Genomic DNA, 18446 nt, shown 5'->3' on the forward strand with positions numbered 1-18446 from the left:
GATTCCCAACCACTTCGGGACCCCCAACCCCCGGGGGGAGCCCTGAGGCTTTGGCGGGGGGGGGTCCCAAGGATTTGGGGGGGTCCCCGAGGATTTGGGGGGGTCCCAGGCCCTTAACCCCCCCCCCCCCGGCCGCCGCCATGTGGCTGCGCGGGGCCTAGGCCGGGCCGGGCCGTACCACTGCGGGGGGGAGGGGGGAGGTGGCGCCGCACCACGTGGTTCCCCCCCCCTCGCCTCGCCTTGGTTCTGCCCGCCTCGCAGCCGCCGCCGGCTGGGACCGTACCAAGGCGAGGGGGTGTGGGGGGGGGGTTGGGGCGTCCCCACCCCCCCGCGGCGCCGCGGTGGTGGCGGCCGCCGCCGCTGAATCACCCGGGCTGGCAGGCGCTACCACTGCCGGGGGGGGGGGGGGGGGGGGTTGCGTGGTGCCCTTGTCCCCACCCCCGGGGTGCGGTGGTCGCGGCCGGGCCGGTATTAGCGGCAATGGGGCTGGGATGTACCAAGTGCGGGGCGCGGGGGGGGGTTGGGGGGAGGTTTGGGAGTCTTGTGAGGGTTTTAGGGTTTTTTTTTTTTAGAGGGATTTGGGGCCTTAAGGGGGGGGATGAGGGGGGTTTTGGGGGTCCCATAGGGGATCTGGGGGGGGGTTGGGGGTCCCGTAAGGGTTTGGGGGGGATTTGGGGCTTTAAGGGGGGGATTTGGGGGGGGGTTGGGGGTCCCGGGGGGGATTTGGGGGGGTTTTGGGGGTCCCGTAAGGGTTGGGGGGGGATTTGGGGCCTTAAGAGGGAATTCGGGGTCCCATGAGGGTGTTTGGGGGGGCTTTGGGGGTCCCAGGGTGGTTTGGGGGAGATTTGGGGGTTGTTGGGGGTCCCATAGGGGTTTGGGGAGGTTTCGGGGAGGTTTTGGGGTCCTATGAGAGCGTTGGGGGGGATTTTTGGGGTCTTGGAGAGGTTTTGGGGGGCTGTTTGTGGCCTTGAGGAAGGGACTTGGGGGCCATGTAAGGGGTTGGGGGGGGGGTTGGGGCCTTAAGGAGGGAATGTGGGGGGGTTTTGGGGTCCTGTAGGGGTTTGGGGGGGGAATTTGGGGTTTTGAGGGGGGTTTTGGGGTCCCATGAGGGTGTTTGGGGGGGATTTGGGGGTCCCAGAGAGGTTTTGGGGGGGGGGTTGGGGGGCTTTTGGGGTCCTGTGAGTGTGTTGGGGGGGGTTGGGGCCTTCAGGGGGGATTTGGGGTACCATGAGAGTATTAGGGGGGGATTTAGGAATCCCAGAGAGGTTTTGGGGGGGGGGTTGGGATCCTGTAGGCGTTTGGGGGGGGATTTGGGAGTCCCAGCGAGGTTTTAGGGGGATTTGGGGGGGGTTGGGGGTCCTATGAGGATGTTGGGGGGGGATTCTGGAGGTCCTGGAGGGGCCTTGAGGAGGAATATGGGGCCTTGGGGGGGGGATTTGGGGGCCCTGTAAGGGGTTGGGGGCCTTAAGGAGGGAATTTGGGGGCTCCATAGAGGTTTTGGGGGGCTTTTGGGGTCTGGTGGGGGACCTGGAGAGGTTTTGGGGGGGGGATTTGGGGTCCCATGAGGATGCTGGGGTGGGATTTGGGGGTCCAGTAGGGGTGTGCAGGGGGGCTTGGGGGGGTCTTGGAAGAGTTTTGGGGGGGTGTTGGGGGTCCTGGAGGGGTTTGGGGGTCCCATAAGGGTGTTGGGGGGAGGGGGGTTGGGGTCTCGTAGGGGCTTTGGGGTAGGATTGGGGGGAGTTTGGGGGTCCTGGAGGAGCTTGGGGAGGAATTTGGGGGTCTTGGAGGTCCTGGTGGAGTTTTGGGGGGGGGTTTGAGGGTCCAGTAGAGGTTTGGGGTCCTATGAGGGTGTTGGGGGGGCTTTGGGGTCTTGTGGGGGATTTGGGGGTCCAATAGGGGCATGTAGGGGGGATTTGGGGGTTTTAGAGAGGTTTTTTGTGGGGTTTTGGCGTTCTGTAGGAGTTTTCGGGGGGGGGTTGTGAGTTGGGAGGGGGTCCTGTAGGGGTTTGGGGGGGGGGGGGAATCTCTTGGGGCATTGAGGGGGGGGATTTGGGGTCTCATAGGGGTTTTGGGGGAGGCTTTGGGGGTCCTGGAGAGGGGTATTGGGGGCTTTGGGGGTCTCGTAGGGGAGTTTGGGGGAGGCCCTATAGGGGTTTGGGGGTCCTGTAGAAATCTGGGGGCCCTTTAGGGCTTTTTAGGGGGCGTTGGGGGTCTTGTAGGGGCCTTGGGGAGATATTTGGGGGTCCAATAGGAGCGGGGGGGGGGGGCGTTGAGGGTCCTGTAGGGCTTTTAAGTGTGCGGTTGGGGGCCTGTAGGGTTTTGGGGGTTCTGCTCCCCCTCCCCAATCCTGCCCTTATTGGGGTCCTGGCCCCCTAGTATTTGATCTGGGGGGGTGTTCCCCCAATGCCCCCTTCCTGGGGGTGCCAATGGGGTGTTCTCAATTCTGGGGGTCCCATTGGGGTGTCACCAAGCCCAGGAATCCCATTGGGGTGTACCCATTAATGGGGATCCCATGGGGGTGTCCCCATTAACGGGATCCCATGGGGGTGTCCCCAAACTCGAGGATCCAATTGGGGTTTCCCCATTAATGGGGGTGGGGGTCCAAACGGCGTGTCCCCATTAATGGGGTTCCCAGTCCCATGTCCCCTGAGGGTCCCATTGGGGTGTCCCCATTAATGGGGGTCCCATTGGGGTGTCCCCAGTACTGGGGGTCCCATTACATTTCCATGTCCCCTGGGGGTTTTATTGGGGTGTCCCCAAACCCAGGGGTCCCGTTGGGGTGTCGCCATTAATGGGGGTTCTTTTGTGTTCTTATGATTCCTGGGGGGTCCCATGGGGGTGTCCCCAATACTGGGGGTCCCATTACATCCCCGTGTCCCCTGGGGGTCCCGCTGGGGTGTCCCCATTAACGGGGGTCCCAATGAAGTGTCCCCAGTTCCACGGGTCTCAGTGGGGTGTCCCCAAACCCAGGGGTCCAATTGGGGTTTCCCCGTTAACGGGGATTTTATTGGGGTGTGCCCGTTAGTGGGGGTTTCCTTATATCTCTGTGTTCCCTGGGGCTCCTATTGGGGTATCCCCATTAATGGGGGGTCTTAAGTGTCCCCAGTATTGGGGGTCCAATTGAGGTGTCCCCAATATTGGGGTCCCATTACATCCCCATGTCCTCTGGGGGTCTTATTGGGGTGTCCCTATTAACGGGCTCCCATTGGGGTGTCCCTGCTCCCAGTGGTCCCATTCCACTCCTATGACCCTTGGGGGTCCCGGTGTGCTGTGTCCCTCCCTGCCACCCCCAAAATCCCCGGTTTTCACCCCGTTTTCCCCATTTCCCCCCCCCAGCGGCGCAGCGGCAGCATGGCGGACGACCTGGACTTCGAGACGGGCGACGCGGGCGCCTCGGCCACATTCCCCATGCAGTGCTCAGCGCTGCGCAAGAACGGCTTCGTGGTGCTCAAGGGGCGCCCCTGCAAGATCGTCGAGATGTCCACTTCCAAGACCGGCAAGCACGGCCACGCCAAGGTACTGCCCCGGAACGGGGCGAAAACGGGGCGAAACGGGGCAAAATGCGCAAAAGTGGCCCGGAGCAGGCTCCAAACGCAGCAACAGTGGGCCCGGAGCAGGCCCCAAACGCACCAACAGTGGGCCCCGAGCAGGCCCCAAACGCACCAACAGTGGGCCCCGAGCAGGCCCCAAACGCACCAACAGTGGGCCCCGAGCAGGCCCCAAACGCAGCAACAGTGGGCCCGGAGCAGGCTCCAAACGCAGCAACAGTGGGCCCCGAGCAGGCCCCAAACGCAGCAAAAGTGGGCCCCGAGCAGGCCCCAAACGCAGCAACAGTGGGCCCGGAGCAGGCTCCAAACGCAGCAACAGTGGGCCCCGAGCAGGCCCCAAACGCAGCAAAAGTGGGCCCCGAGCAGGCTCCAAATGCAGCAACAGTGGGCCCGAGCAGGCCCCAAACGCAGCAAAAGTGGGCCCGGAGCAGGCCCCAAACGCACCAACAGTGGGCCCCGAGCAGGCCCCAAACGCAGCAACAGTGGGCCCGGAGCAGGCTCCAAACGCAGCAACAGTGGGCCCCGAGCAGGCCCCAAACGCAGCAAAAGTGGGCCCCGAGCAGGCCCCAAACGCAGCAACAGTGGGCCCGGAGCAGGCTCCAAACGCAGCAACAGTGGGCCCCGAGCAGGCCCCAAACGCAGCAAAAGTGGGCCCCGAGCAGGCTCCAAATGCAGCAACAGTGGGCCCGGAGCAGGCCCCAAACGCAGCAAAAGTGGGCCCCGAGCAGGCCCCAAACGCAGCAACTGTGGGCCCGGAGCAGGCCCCAAACGCACCAACAGTGGGCCCGGAGCAGGCTCCAAACGCAGCAACAGTGGGCCCCGAGCAGGCCCCAAACGCAGCAAAAGTGGGCCCGGAGCAGGCCCCAAATGCAGCAACTGTGGGCCCGGAGCAGGCCCCAAATGCAGCAACAGTGGGCCCGGAGCAGGCTCCAAACGCACCAAAAGTGGGCCCCGAGCAGGCCCCAAACGCACCAACAGTGGGCCCCGAGCAGGCTCCAAACGCACCAAAAGTGGGCCCGGAGCAGGCCCCAAACGCACCAACAGTGGGCCCGAGCAGGCCCCAAACGCAGCAAAAGTGGCCCCGAGCAGGCCACAAGCAGGCCCCAAACGCAGCAAAAGTGGGCCCCGAGCAGGCCCCAAACGCACCAACAGTGGGCCCCGAGCAGGCCCCAAACGCAGCAAAAGTGGGCCCCGAGCAGGCCCCAAACGCACCAAAAGTGGGCCCCGAGCAGGCCCCAAATGCAGCAACAGTGGGCCCGGAGCAGGCTCCAAACGCAGCAAAAGTGGGCCCCGAGCAGGCCCCAAACGCAGCAAAAGTGGGCCCCGAGCAGGCCCCAAACGCAGCAAAAGTGGGCCCCGAGCAGGCCCCAAACGCAGCAAAAGTGGGCCCCGAGCAGGCCCCAAACGCAGCAAAAGTGGGCCCCGAGCAGGCCCCAAACGCAGCAACAGTGGGCCCCAGACAGGCCCCAAACGCAGCAACAGTGGGCCCCGAGCAGGCTCCAAATGCAGCAACTGTGGGCCCTGAGCAGGCCCCAAATGCAGCAACAGTGGGCCCCAGACAGGCCCCAAACGCAGCAAAAGTGGGCCCCGAGCAGGCTCCAAATGCAGCAACTGTGGGCCCTGAGCAGGCCCCAAACGCAGCAACAGTGGGCCCCAGACAGGCCCCAAACGCAGCAACAGTGGGCCCCGAGCAGGCCCCAAACGCAGCAACAGTGGGCCCCGAGCAGGCCCCAAATGCAGCAACTGTGGGCCCCGAGCAGGCCCCAAACGCAGCAACAGTGGGCCCCGAGCAGGCTCCAAATGCAGCAACTGTGGGCCCCGAGCAGGCCCCAAACGCAGCAACAGTGGGCCCCAGACAGGCCCCAAACCCAGCAACAGTGGGCCCCAGACAGGCCCCAAACGCAGCAACAGTGGGCCCCAGACAGGCCCCAAATGCAGCAACTGTGGGCCCCGAGCAGGCCCCAAACGCAGCAACAGTGGGCCCCGAGCAGGCCCCAAACGCAGCAAAAGTGGGCCCCGAGCAGGTCCCAAACGCAGCAACAGTGGGCCCCGAGCAGGCCCCAAACGCAGCAAAAGTGGGCCCTGAGCAGGCCCCAAACGCAGCAACTGTGGGCCCTGAGCAGGCCCCAAACGCAGCAACTGTGGGCCCTGAGCAGGCCCCAAACGCACCAAAAGTGGCCCCGAGCAGGCCCCAAACGCAGCAACAGTGGGCCCCAGACAGGCCCCAAACGCACCAACAGTGGGCCCCAGACAGGCTCCAAATGCAGCAACAGTGGGCCCTGAGCAGGCCCCAAACGCAGCAACAGTGGGCCCCAGACAGGCCCCAAACGCACCAACAGTGGGCCCGGAGCAGGCTCCAAACGCACCAAAAGTGGGCCCTGAGCAGGCCCCAAATGCACCAAAAGTGGCCCCGAGCAGGCCCCAAATGCACCAAAAGTGGCCCCGAGCAGGCCCCAAATGCAGCAAAAGTGGCCCCAGACAGGCCCCGAGCAGGCCCCAAACACAGCAACAGTGGGCCCCGAGCAGGCCCCAAACGCAGCAAAAGTGGGCCCCGAGCAGGCCCCAAATGCACCAAAAGTGGCCCCGAGCAGGCCCCAAATGCAGCAAAAGTGGCCCCAGACAGGCCCCGAGCAGGCCCCAAACACAGCAACAGTGGGCCCCGAGCAGGCCCCAAACGCAGCAAAAGTGGGCCCCGAGCAGGCCCCAAACGCAGCAAAAGTGGGCCCCGAGCAGGCCCCAAATGCAGCAAAAGTGGCCCCAAGCAGGCCCCAAACGCACCAAAACGCGCCCCAAGCAGGTCAAAATGCCCCCAAGCACGTTTAAGGCGGGCCCCAGAATGGCCCAAAACACGTCAGAATGCCCCCAAATGAGCCTGAAACGGGGCCTAGATGACACCGAAATGGGCTTGGAATGAGATGAAAATGGGCCCAGACGCCATGAAATGCACCCTATATGGGCCAAAATGGCCCCAAATGGGCCTAAAATGGGCCCAGAATGTACCAAAACGGGCCCCAAAATTCCCCGAAATGGGCCGCAAGTGCCACAAAATGCCCCGAAATGGGCCTGAAATTGGCCCAAGATTACCTGAAATGGGTCCCAAACAGGTCAAAATGCCCCAAAATGGCCCCAAATGGGCCAGAAACAGGCCTGTAGTGCACCGAAATGGGCTTGAAACGGGCCCCAAATAGGCCCCAAACTGGTCCAAATGGCCCCGAATGGGCCTGAAACAGGTCAAAATGCCTCCAGATGGGTTTGAAATGGGTCCCAGATGACCCAAAATGGGCAAAATGGCATGAAATGGGCCCAAAATGGCCTGAAATGGGACCAAAACAGGCCATAAATGCCCAAAAATGGCCCCAAATGGGCCTGGAACAGGCCTGAAATGCACTGAAATGGCCTAAAATGGGCTCCAAACAGGTCAAAAATGCCCCAAATGCTTTTGAAATGGGCCCCAAAATGGCCCAAAACATATCAAAATGCCCCAAAGTGAGCCTGAAATGGACCCCAAATGCCACAAAATGTGCCCCAGATGGGTCCAAATGCCAAAAAATGGACCCAAATGGGTCTGAAACAGGCCCAAAATACACTAAAATGGGCTTGAAATGAAACTAAAATTGGCCCAAATGCCCTGAAATGCACCCTATATGGGCTGAAGTGGCTCCAAATGGGCGTAAGTTAGGCCCAGAATGTATCAAAATGGGCCTGAAACGGGCCCCAAATGCCACAAGATGGCCCAAAATGGGCTCCATTGAGGTCAAAATGCTCCCAGATGGGCTTGAAATGGGTCCGAAATGACCAGAAGTGGGCCCCAAATGGGCCAAAATGCCCGAAAATGGGCCTGAAATGAGGCCTAAATGGACTAAAATGCCCTAAAACATCCCCAAAGGGGCCTGAAGTGGGCCCAAATTGCACCAAAATGTCCCTGAATGCACCAAACTGGGTTTGAAATGGGCCTGAAACGCCCCAAAAATGCCCCTAAATGGGCCCCAAAAGGCTGAAATGCCCTAAAATGCCATTAAAGGGGCCTGAAATGGGCCCAAAATAGGGTGAAATGCCCTCAAATGGGCCCAGAATGAGCCAAAATACCTAAAAATGCCCTCAAATGGGGCTGAGGTAGGCCCGAAATGGGCAAAAAAAAACCAAAACGGGGCCGTAAAAGGCCCCAAATGCCCTCAAATAGGTCTGAAACACCCAAAAATGGGCCCCAAATGGGCCAGAGTACCCCAAAATCCTGGAAGTGAGCCTGAAACAGGCCTGAAACGGGCTGAAACGTCCCAAAAACAGGCGCTGGAAATGGGCCCCAAAGTGGGCCTGAAACCGGCCTGAAATGACCCAAAATGGGCCCAAAATGTCCCTGAAACGGGCCTGGAAGGCCCTGAAATGGCCTAAGGGCCCTAAGCCCCGCCCCCCCGAGGCCCCGCCCCCAGGCACCCGGGGTCCCACCCCCCTTAAAGCCCCGCCCCTAGAACCCCAAGCCCCGCCCCCCGTGATGGCCACGCCCCCACGAGGCCCCGCCCACCGCGGCCGTGCCCCCAGCTGTCCTGGTGCCTTGCCCCCTCCTAGCCCCAAGCCCCGCCCCATCCCAAGCCCCGCCCCCTTGAGCCCCAAGCCCCGCCCACATCCCGAGGCCACGCCCCCTATGAGACCACGCCCCCAGCCTCCCTGTGTGCCCCCAGCCCTCAAACCCCCAAGCCCTGCCCCCTTGAGCCCAAGCCACGCCCCCAGAGGCCCCGCCCACCAGGAGACCACGCCCCCAATTTGGCCACGCCCCCAGGCGCCCCTGGCTTCCCCCCGCACCCCCAGCCCTCACCCCTCCAACCCCCAAGCCCCGCCCCCAACCCCCAAGCCCCACCCCCAAACCCCGCCCCCAGACCCCAAGCCCCGCCCCCTCGGGCCCTAAGCCCCGCCCCTCACGCTGGCCCCGCCCCCAGGTGCACCTGGTGGGCATCGACATCTTCACGGGCAAGAAGTACGAGGACATCTGCCCCTCCACCCACAACATGGACGTGCCCAACATCAAGCGCAACGACTTCCAGGTGGGCGGGGCCTAACGGGGCGGGGCCTAACGGGGTGTGGCTCCGGGGGGCGGGGCCTAACGGGGTGTGGCTCCGGGGGGCGGGGCTAGGGGGAAGGGGCAGGGAGGGGGGATGGGGGGGGCAACTGTATGGGGTGCGGGGACCCCGATAATTTATGGGTCGGGGGGGACCCCGAATATTTTGTGGGGTGGGGGGGACCCCAAATGTGTGGGGCGGGGGGACCCCATTATGGGGCGGGGGGCCCCCAAATATATGCAGGGGGACCCCAAATGTTTTGTGGGGTGGGGGCGCCCCATTATGGGGTGGGGGGAGCCCATTATGGGGTGGGGGGGACCCCAAATATATGCAGGGGGACCCCAAATGTTTTATTGGGTGGGGGCGCCCCATTATGGGGTGGGGGGACCCCAAACATACGCGGGGGGACCCCAGATGTGTGGGGTGGGGGCGCCCCTTTATGGGGCAGGGGGACCCCGAAGGCCAGTAGTAGGGTGATTATGGGGTGGGGGGTCCCAAATTTTCTGGGCGGGGGGGGGGGGGGCCCTTATGTTTTGTGGGGTGGGGTGACCCCAAATCCTATCCATAGGGTGGGGGGACCCCATTATGGGGGACCCTATTATGGAGGGAGGGGAACCCCAATTGCATGGGGTGGGGGGGACCCCAAATATATGGGGGGGACCCCAGATGTGTGGGGTGGGGGCGCCCCATTATGGGGTGCGGGGACCCCAAATGTTTTGTGGGGTAGGGGGGCCCCAAAGCTCATTGGTAGGGTGATTATGGGGTGGGGGGACCCCAAATATACAGAGTGGGGGGACCCTTAATGTGGTATGGGGTGGGGGCACCCCGTTATGGGGTGGGGGGGACCCCTAATGTACGGGGTATAGGGCGGGGGGACCCCAGCCTGTAACGGGGTGGGGTCCCCAGTGTGTTACGGGGTGGGGGGGACCCCAAATTCCCTGCTTCAGGGCGGGGAGTTCCCAAATTTTATCCGCAGGGTGAGGGGACCCCAATGTGGTGCACGCACCCCAAAACCCCACAGCGCCCCATAGGGCCCCGTCCATGCCGTGGGGCGCCCCATATCGTGCCGTGGGGCACCCATAGGGCCCCGTCTGTGCCATGGGGCGCCCCATAGGGCCCTGTTTTTCCCATGGGGCACTCCATAGGGCCCCATATTTGCTGTGGGGCACCCCATATCGTGCTGTGGTGCAACCCATGGGCCCCATCTCTGCTGTGGGGCGCCCCATAGGGACCTGTTTTTCCTATGGGGCACCCCATAGGGCCCCGTATTTGCCGTGGGGCGCCCCATATCTTGTCCTGGGGCACCCCTAGGGCCCCATTTGTGCCGTGGGGTGCCCCCTAGGGCCCCGTTTTCCCCTGTGGGGCACCCCCTGGGGCCCCGTTTCCCCTGTGGGCACCCCCTGGGGCCCCGTACGGGTGCCGCGGGCCCCCCGGTGACGCGCGGCCCCGAGCTGATCGGGATCCAGGACGGGTACCTGTCCCTGCTGCAAGACAGCGGCGAGGTGCGGGAGGACCTGAGGCTGCCCGAGGGCGAGCTGGCAAGGAGATCGAGCAGAAGTACGACTGCGGGGAGGAGATCCTGGTACGGCCGCGCGGGGCCATGGGGGGCGCTGGGGGGGCGCTGGGGGGCGCTAGGGGGTGGGTATGGGGCGCTAAAGGGTGGTTATGGGGCGCTACAGGGTGGGTATGGGGTGGGTGTGGGGGCACTAGGGGGTGGTTATGGGGCGCTAGGGGCACTATGGGGCAGTTACGGGGTGCTGTGGGGCGTTTATGGGGTGCAAGGGGCAGTTACGGGGTGCTAAGGGGTGGGTGTGGGGCGCTATGGGGTGCTGGGGGGCAGTTGTGGGGCAGGGGTGGGTGTGGGGTGCTGGGGGAGTGGTTGTGGGGCGCTGTGGGGGGGTTTATGGGGTGCTGCGGGCAGGGGGTGGCTGTGGGGTGCTGTGGGGTGGGTGTAAGGGGGTGGGGGGGTTACGGGGCGCTGTGGGGGGGTTACGGGGCGCTGTGGGGCGCCCCACGAGCGCGGCCCCGCAGATCACCGTGCTGTCGGCGATGACCGAGGAGCCGCTGTCGCCATCAAGGCCATGGCCAAGTAACGGAGGCGCAGGTGTGGGGCGCGCCGTGGGGCGGGGGGGGGCGCCGTGGGGCGGGGGGGGGCGCGATGGGGCAGGGCACCGCTATGGGGCGGGGGGGTGCTGTGGGGCGGGGGGGATGTGGGGCCTTGACAGGCAGAGGGGGGTGGTGGGGATGCTGCTGTGGGGCAGGAGGGGGTCGCTGTGGGGCAGGGGATTGATGTGGGGCAGGGGATGGCCCCGTGGGATGGAGCAGTTACGGGGTTTGGGGGGAGATGTGGGGCAGAGGGGGCGGTGTGGGGTGGGGGGGGGGCACCGCTATGGGGCAGGGCCCCGCTATGGGGCCGGGGGGGGCTGCCCTGGCTATGGGGCGCCCCCCAACCTCCCCTTCCCCCCCCAGGCCGGGCGGACGCAGCGGGGCGGGGGCCCCCCCCCCGGGAACACTACAGCCGCCGGGGGGCGGGGGGGGGGGGGGCGGGCGGCGGGGCCGGGGGGGTCCCCAGCCCCACGGCCGCCCCCCAAGCGTCCCCCCCCTTCCCTCCCCCCCCCCCACCAACAGCGCGCCGGGGCTGGGCCCTGCCCCTCCCCCCTCCATTTCCCCGCCCCCCCCCCCCCCCCAGCCCCCCGGGGGGGGGCCCCGCGCGGCCGGGGGGGGGGGCTGGGCCCCGGCGCCCCGCCCCCCCCGTTTGTTAAAATCAGCCCGAATAAAAACGGAAGCGAGTTTAATAGGACGGCGGCGGCGTGCCCTGGGGGGTGCCCTGGGGGGGGGCGGCGGCGGGGTGACGGCGGCGATGACGTCGGCGATGACGTCGGCGATGACGTCACGGGCGGCGTCACTTGTGGTAGAAGCGCTGGCCCTGGCCGTGGGGCAGGAACGGGTGGCGGGCGGCCGGGGGGGTGCTGGCGGGGAACCCCGACTGCGGGGGGGGGGCGGGGGGTGAGGGGCGCTGCCCCACAAGTGTGGGGTGGGACCCACAAGTGGGGGGCGGGGCCCACAAGTGGGGGGTTGGGCGGGGTGAGCACTGCCCCACAAGTGGGGGGCGGGAGAGGGATGGGGGGCGGGGGGCGCGTGGGGCCAACACTTGTGGGTCCTGCCCCACACGTGTGGGGTGGGAGGGGTGGGGAGGGAGATGTACGGGGTGGGGGGGGGGGTGAGCAGGGCCCCACACGTGTGGGGCAGGACCCAGACGTGTGGGGCGGGCGGGGTGGGAAGGGGTCAGGGGGTGAGCGGGGCCCCACACGTGTGGGGCGGGCGGGGGGGCACTCACCGCGTGGGGCTGCTGGGGGCTGGCGCCGTGGGGCGGGAAGCTGCCGGGCGAGGCGGGGCGGGCCGGGTGCGTGTAGGGCAGCCCCGCCTGTGGGGTGCCGTCAGGGGGGGCCCGCGCCCCACAAGTCCCTCCTGCCCCACATCCCTCCTGCCCCACAAGTCCCTGCCCCACACGGCCCTCCTGCCCCACACATTTCCCCCCCCAGCCCCTCTGTGCCCCACAAGTTCCTCCCTCACCCCATGCGTCCCTTCGCGCCCCACAGCCCCCTCCTGCCCCACACATCCCTCTCCCCACAGCCGTGCCCCACACATCCCCCCAGTGCCCCACAAGTCCTGCCAGCCCCACACCTCTGCCCCACACATCCCCTCTGCCCCACATATTCGTGCCCCGCACCCCATGCCCAAGTCCCTCCTGCCCCACATCTGTGCCCCCCCCAGTCCCCCCCACCCCACACCCCTGCCCCCCAAGTCCCTCCTGCCCCACACCCCGTGTCTCACGTCCCCCCCGCGCCCCACACCCCTGCCCCCCAAGTCCCCCCCGCCCCACACATCCCCCCCCCCCCCCGCTGTCACCTTGGGCGCCGGCTGCATGGGCACGGGCAGCTGGGGGCTGGGCAGCAGGGCCGGGCTGGGGTGCAGCGCCTGGGGGGGGCTGGGGGGTCAGGGCCCCGCCCCCCAAGTGCCCCCCAGCCCCACAAATACCCCCCCCCAGCTCCCCAAGTGCCCCCCAGCCCCCCCGTGTCCCCCCCAGCCCAAGTGCCCCCCAAGCCCCCCAAGTGCCCCCCCCAGCCTCTCAAGTGCCCCCCCAGCTCCCCCACATCCCCCCCCAGGTGCCCCCCAGCCCCCCCAAGTGCCCCCCCACATCCCCCCCCCAGCCCCCCCGGCGCCCCCCCACTGACGGCGTCGCTGAAGCCCGACTGCTGGTTGGCGTGCTCCAGCTGCTTCTGCAGGGGGATGCTGCTGCTGGGGGGCAGGAAGCCTGCGGGGGGGGGGGCAGGGGCTCAGCCCCACACTTGGGGGGGGGCTCGGCCCCACAGCGGCCCCTCCCTCCCCGGTTGGGGGGGGGGGGGGCCGAGCCCCATAAGTTGTGGGGCGGGGAAGTTGTGGGTTGGGGGGGGGACTTGTGGGGCGGGGGGGGACACTTGTGGGGCAGACCCCCCCCCCCCCAGCCCCCCGGGTGTGTCCCCCCGGAAGCCCCGCCCCCCACCCCGAAGGGGCGCCCCCCCCCCCCCCCGAGGCCCCGCCCCTTACCGGTCTGGGCGGGGGGGAAGTGCCCGTGCAGGCCGAAGCCCCCCCCCGGCTGCTGCTGGGGCAGGAAGGGGAGCGCCGGGAACCCCGAGGGGCCTGGGGGGGGGGGGGGGGGGGGGGGGGGGGGGGGGGTGAGCGCGGCCCCACGGCGCCCCCAGCCCCACAGAAACCCCCCGGCCCCATAGCGGGACCCCGGCCCCGTAGGGTTCCCCCCCCCCCAAAGCCCCAGCCCCATGGAATGAGCCCAGCCCCACGGTGCCCCCCCCCCCCAGCACACCCCCCAGCCCCCCCCAGCCCCACAGCGTCCCCCCCCCAGCCCCCCCCAGCCCCATAGCATCTCCCCCCCAGCCCCATAACCCCCCCCAAGCCCCCCCATATCACCCCCAGCCCCATAGCCCCCCCAGCCCCATAGCACCCCCCCCAGCCCCATAACCCCCCCCCCGAAGCCCCCCCATATCACCCCCAGCCCCATAGCACCCCCCCAGCCCCATAGCACCCCCCCCCCCCCCAGCCCCCCAGGGCCCCCCCTCACCGCGGATCTGCTGGGAGGCGCCGTAGGAGGGGGCCGTGGGCTGCCCGGGGGGGTAGGGGTGCTGCTGCGCCTGCCCCACGGCGAAGGGCCCGGGGCCCCCCTGCGCCCCCTGGAAGGAGCCGTGCTCCCCCCCGGCCCCGAAGGACGGCTGCGCCCCGAAGTGCCGCGTCTGGGGGGGGGCGCGGGGGGGGGCACGTGGGGGGCGGGGCCACGCTTGGGGCGCTGAGCCCCCCCCCCCCAAAATGTGGGGCTGACCCAGGCTTGGGGGGCTGAGCCCCACATTTGGGGGGCTGACCCCAAAAACATCATGCCCCACATTTGGGGGGGGAGCCCCACACTTGGGGGGGCTGACCCCAAAAACATCGTGACCCCACACTTGGGGGGTGACCCACACATGGGGGGCAGGGCCACGCTTGGGGTGCTGAGCCCCCCCCCCAAAAAATGTGGGGCTGACCCACACTTGGGGGGCTGAGCCCCACACCTGGGGGGGGGCTGACCCCAAAAACATCGTGACCCACACTTGGGGGGGTGACCCACACATGGGGGGCAGGGCCACGCTTGGGGTGCTGAGCCCCCCCCCAAAAAATGTGGCGCTGACCCACACTTGGGGGGCTGAGCCCCACACCTGGGGGGGCTGACCCCAAAAACATCGTGACCCACGCTTGGGGGGCTGAGCCCCACGTTTCGGGGGCTGACCCCTCCCCCAAAAAAACGTGTGACCCACACTTGGGGGGCGCCCCACACATTTGAGGGGCCTCACACCGGGGGCCGCCCCCCTCCCCCCCAATTCTTCCCCTTACCCTTCCCCCCCCACCCCTCGTCCTCTGCCCCCTTTATCTGGGGCGCGCCCCCCAGCCCACCCCCCCCAAATCCTCACGTTGCCCCCCCCCCCTCCACGTGGGGGCTGCCCCACAGGGGGACCCCAGGACCCCCAGGACCCCCCCCCCCCCCCGTGCCCCCCCCACTCACGGTGATGACGGGCGGCCCGAAGAGCTGCTTGGCGCGGTCGGCGGCCAGCAGGGGCCCGGCCCGGCTGTGCCCCCCGGGGCTGCCTGCGGGGGGACACGCTGCCCCATAGCGCCCCATGGCTGCCCCATAGCTGCCCCATGGCTGCCCCATAGCGCCCCACAGCTGTCCCACGGCTGCCCCATAGCGCCCCACATTGCCCCATAGCGCCCCCACATTGCCCCATAGCGCCCCACGGCTGCCCCATAGCGCCCCACGGCTGCCCCACGGCTGCCCCATAGCGCCCCGCATTGCCCCATAGCGCCCCACAGCTGCCCCATAGCTGCCCCATAGCGCCCCATAGCTGCCCATGGCTGCCCCATAGCGCCCCACGGCTGCCCCATAGCGCCCCACGGCTGCCCCACGGCTGCCCCATAGCGCCCCACATTGCCCATAGCGCCCCATAGCTGCCCCATAGCTGCCCCATAGCGCCCCATAGCTGCCCATGGCTGCCCCATAGCGCCCCACGGCTGCCCCATAGCGCCCCACGGCGCCCCATAGCTGCCCCTTAGCTGCCCCCCATTGCCCCATGACCCCCCCACCCCCCCATAAAACCCCACCACCACCCCATAACCCCCCCGATCCCCCCCAGCCCCCGCCACCACACCCCAACCCCCCTGAGCCGCCCCCCACCGCCCCATGACCCCGCCATGACCCCCCCAGACCCCCCCATAGCCCCCCCCACCGCCCCATAACCCCCCATAGCCACCCCCCATCGCCCCCCAACCCCCCCCAACCTCCCAAAACAGCCCCCCCGAGCCGCCCCCACCGCCCCATAACCCCCCCATCGCCCCATGACCCCCCCATAACCCCCCGTAACCCCCCCCAGCCCCCCCCATCGCCCCCATGACCCCCCCCATAACCCCCGTACCGCCCCCCAGCCCCCCCCCCAGCCCCACGACCCCCCCCGCCCCCCCGCACCCTGCATGCTGAGGACGTGCGCCCCCGCCGTGCACGGCCATCCCCTGCTGGTAGGCGGCCGCCGTCAGCGTCGTCAGGTCGCTGCAGGATGGGGGGGGGCGGGGGGGGGACAGGGGGGGCACTCACCCGCTGCCCGGCCCACGCAGCCCCCCCCGGCCACAGAAGTGCCCCCCGGCCCCCCCCCGGTGACCCACAGCCCTCCACGTACCCCCCCCACAAGTGCCCCGACCTGTGACCCCCCCCCCTCCTGCCCCACACCCCCCAGCCCCACAAGTGCCCCCCCCAGGTACCCACAGGTGCTCCCCAGCCCCCCCAGGCCCCCCCCAGCCCCCCAGGTGCCCCCCCCGGCGCCCCCCCGCCCCCCCACCTCTGCTCCTTGCGGCGCCCGCTTCTCCTCCTCGTGCAGCACCTTCTTGAGCTGCAGGAAGAGCTGGTGCTTCTCCTCCTGCAGCGCCCCCAGCTTCTCCTGCAGCTTCGCGATCTGGGGGGGGCACGGAGGGGCTGCGGGGCGGCCGGGGGGCTGGGAGGGGGCTGGGAGGGGGCTTGGGGGGGCTGCGGGGATTTGGGGGGGGTTTGGGGGGCAGAAGGGACACTTGGGGGGCAGCTGGGGGGCATTTGGGGGGGGGCTTGGGGGGTCTTGGGGGCTGGGAGGGGGCATTTGGGGGGCTCGAGGGGCAGCCGTGAGGCTCGGGGGCATTTGGGGGGCTTTGGGGGGGGCTTGGGGGGCAGCCATGGGGCAGGGGGGGGCACTTGGGGGCATTTGGGGGGGGTTGGGGGGCAGCTGGGGGGATCTGGGGGGGGCTTGGGGGGCAGGGGGGACACTTGGGAGGGCTTGGGGGGGGCTGGGGGCTGTCACGGGGTGGGGGGGCACTGGGGGGGGTGGTGGGAGGCTTGGGGGGGGCACTTGGGGGGCAGTTGTGGGGCTGGGGGGCATTTAGGGGGGGTTGGGGACACTTGGGGGGCACTTGGGGGGGGGGGACCCCCAAGGGGAAGGGGTCTGGAGGGGGGGGGTCCCAAGGGGGGGTGGTCTGGGGGGGGGGGTTAAGGGGGGTCCTTAAAGGGGGGGTCCCCAAGGGGAGGGTCCCCAAGGGGGGGGGTCACTAAGGGGGGGGTCCCTAAGAGGGAGTCCCTGAGGAGAGGTCCCTGAGGGGGGTTCACTGAGGGGGGGTCCCCAAGCGGGGGGGTCAGTAAAGGGGGGTCCCTAAGGAGGGGGTCCCAAAGGGGGGGGGTCCCTAAGAGGGGGTCCCTGAGGGGGGGTCTTTAAGAGGGGTCACTAAGGGGGGGGGTCCCTGAGGGAGGGTCCTCAAGGGGGGATCCCCAAGGGGGGAGGATCACTTAAGGGGGGGGTCCCTTAGAGGGGGTCCCTTAGAGGGGTCCCTGAGGAGGGGGGTCCCAAAGAGAGGGGGTGTCACTAAGAGGGGTCCCCTAAGAGGGTGTCCCTAAAGGGGAGGTCCCAGAGGGGGGGGGGTCCGAAAGGCGGGTCCCCGAGGGGGTTCACTAAGGAGGGGTCCCTGAGGAGGGTCCCTAAGGGGGGGCCCCTGAGGGGGGACCCCTGAGGGGGGGGGTCCCCAAGCAGGGGGTCCCTAAAGGGGAGGTCCCAGAGGGGGGGGGTCCTCATAGGGGGGTTCACTAAGGAGGGGTCCCTGAGGGGGGGTCCCAAGGGTGGGTCTCTAAGGGGGGAGTCCCTGAGGGGGGTCACTAAAGGGGGGTCCCCGAGGGGAGGGGTCCCAAAGGGGGGTCTCTAAGGGGGGGGTCCCCAAGCGGGGGGGTCACTAAAGGGGGGTTCCTGAGGGGGGGTGTCCCCGAGGGGGGGTCCCCGCCCCCCCGCACCTGCTCACGCGTCTCCTCCAGCGACATCCTCTCCTCCATCTCCTTCTTGCGGCGCCGCTCCTGCTCCTCGCGCAGCTTCTGCTCCATCATCTTGTCCACCTCCTCCTCCTCTGCGGCCACGGGGGCAGGGGGCAGGGGGCACGGGGTCAGGGGGCACCGGGGGTCAGGGGTCACGGCAGGGCACGGGGGTCACGGCAGCGCCCCCAGCCCCAGCCCCCCGCGGGCGGGGCCGCGTCGCCGGGGCGACAGGGGAGGGGCGGGGCCTCCTCTCGTTGCCCCGGCAACGGGGAGGGGAGGGGCGGGGCCGCGTCGCTACGGAGACCCCGGGGGCCGGCCCCCCGGTTGCCATGGAGACGGCGGGGCCTGCCCCGCGGCCTACCCCGGTCGCCGTGGGGGCCCTGCGGCCTACCCCGGTTGCCGTGGAGACCCCGGGCCTGGCCCCCGTTGCCGTGGCCCCCCCCCCCCCCCCCGCGTTGCCGCGGCGACCCCGGTGCGCGCTCACCCTGCCGCTTCCGCTCGCGCTCGACCATGACGTGGCGGTGCAGGGCCCTGGCCATGGCCGACGACAGCTTCGGCCGCTCCAGCAGCGCCGGCATCTTCGCAGCGCTCCCGCTCCGCTCCCCGCCGCCCGCCGGAAGCGCCGCGCGCCTCGCGGCTTCCGCTTCCGGGCCGCCGCTCCGCCCCCCCGCCCGCCGCGCATGCGCGGGGCGCGCCCGCGAGGCCTCGCCCCCTCCGCTGCGAAACCCCGCCGCTGGGCTCCGCCCATCCCGCTGTGACGTCACCGCCCCCCGCGCCACGCCCCCCTCTCCTCGCCGCCGGCTCCCTGGCCCCGCCCCCTCCTCTGTGACGTCACCGCCCGCCTGGCCCCGCCCCCGCTCCCTCCCCGCTCCCCCTCCCCTCGCCCCCCTTTGGCCCCGCCCCCGCCCCTTGTGGCCCCGCCCCCTCCGATTAAGCCACGCCCCCGTTCTTCAGGCC

The 18446-nt window shown here is 68.7% G+C and overlaps 2 protein-coding genes across 2 annotated transcripts; one reads left to right on the top strand and one right to left on the bottom strand.

Annotated features, from left to right (window-relative positions):
• Window positions 1–3301: 3301 nt before the first annotated feature.
• On the top strand, window positions 3302–10692 carry LOC308187046 (eukaryotic translation initiation factor 5A-1-like; the record flags this gene model as incomplete). Its single annotated transcript, XM_080609203.1, is given in 6 exon segments — window positions 3302–3516; window positions 8480–8584; window positions 10051–10132; window positions 10135–10181; window positions 10631–10658; window positions 10661–10692. Coding segments are annotated over 6 exon segments (459 nt in total). The 5' UTR covers window positions 3302–3351.
• A 681-nt stretch (window positions 10693–11373) lies between these two features.
• GPS2 (G protein pathway suppressor 2) lies at window positions 11374–18151 on the bottom strand. Its single transcript, XM_080609202.1, is given in 13 exon segments — window positions 11374–11585; window positions 11937–12023; window positions 12509–12577; window positions 12835–12914; window positions 13187–13279; window positions 13716–13884; window positions 14685–14767; window positions 15642–15669; window positions 15671–15722; window positions 16009–16025; window positions 16027–16122; window positions 17472–17581; window positions 17974–18151. Coding segments are annotated over 13 exon segments (1062 nt in total). The 5' UTR covers window positions 18068–18151; the 3' UTR covers window positions 11374–11501.
• Window positions 18152–18446: the final 295 nt, after the last annotated feature.

This window comes from Anser brachyrhynchus (assembly GCF_964034855.1).
Source record: "Anser brachyrhynchus genome assembly, contig: SCAFFOLD_653, whole genome shotgun sequence".
NCBI classification, from domain to species: Eukaryota; Metazoa; Chordata; class Aves; order Anseriformes; family Anatidae; genus Anser; species Anser brachyrhynchus.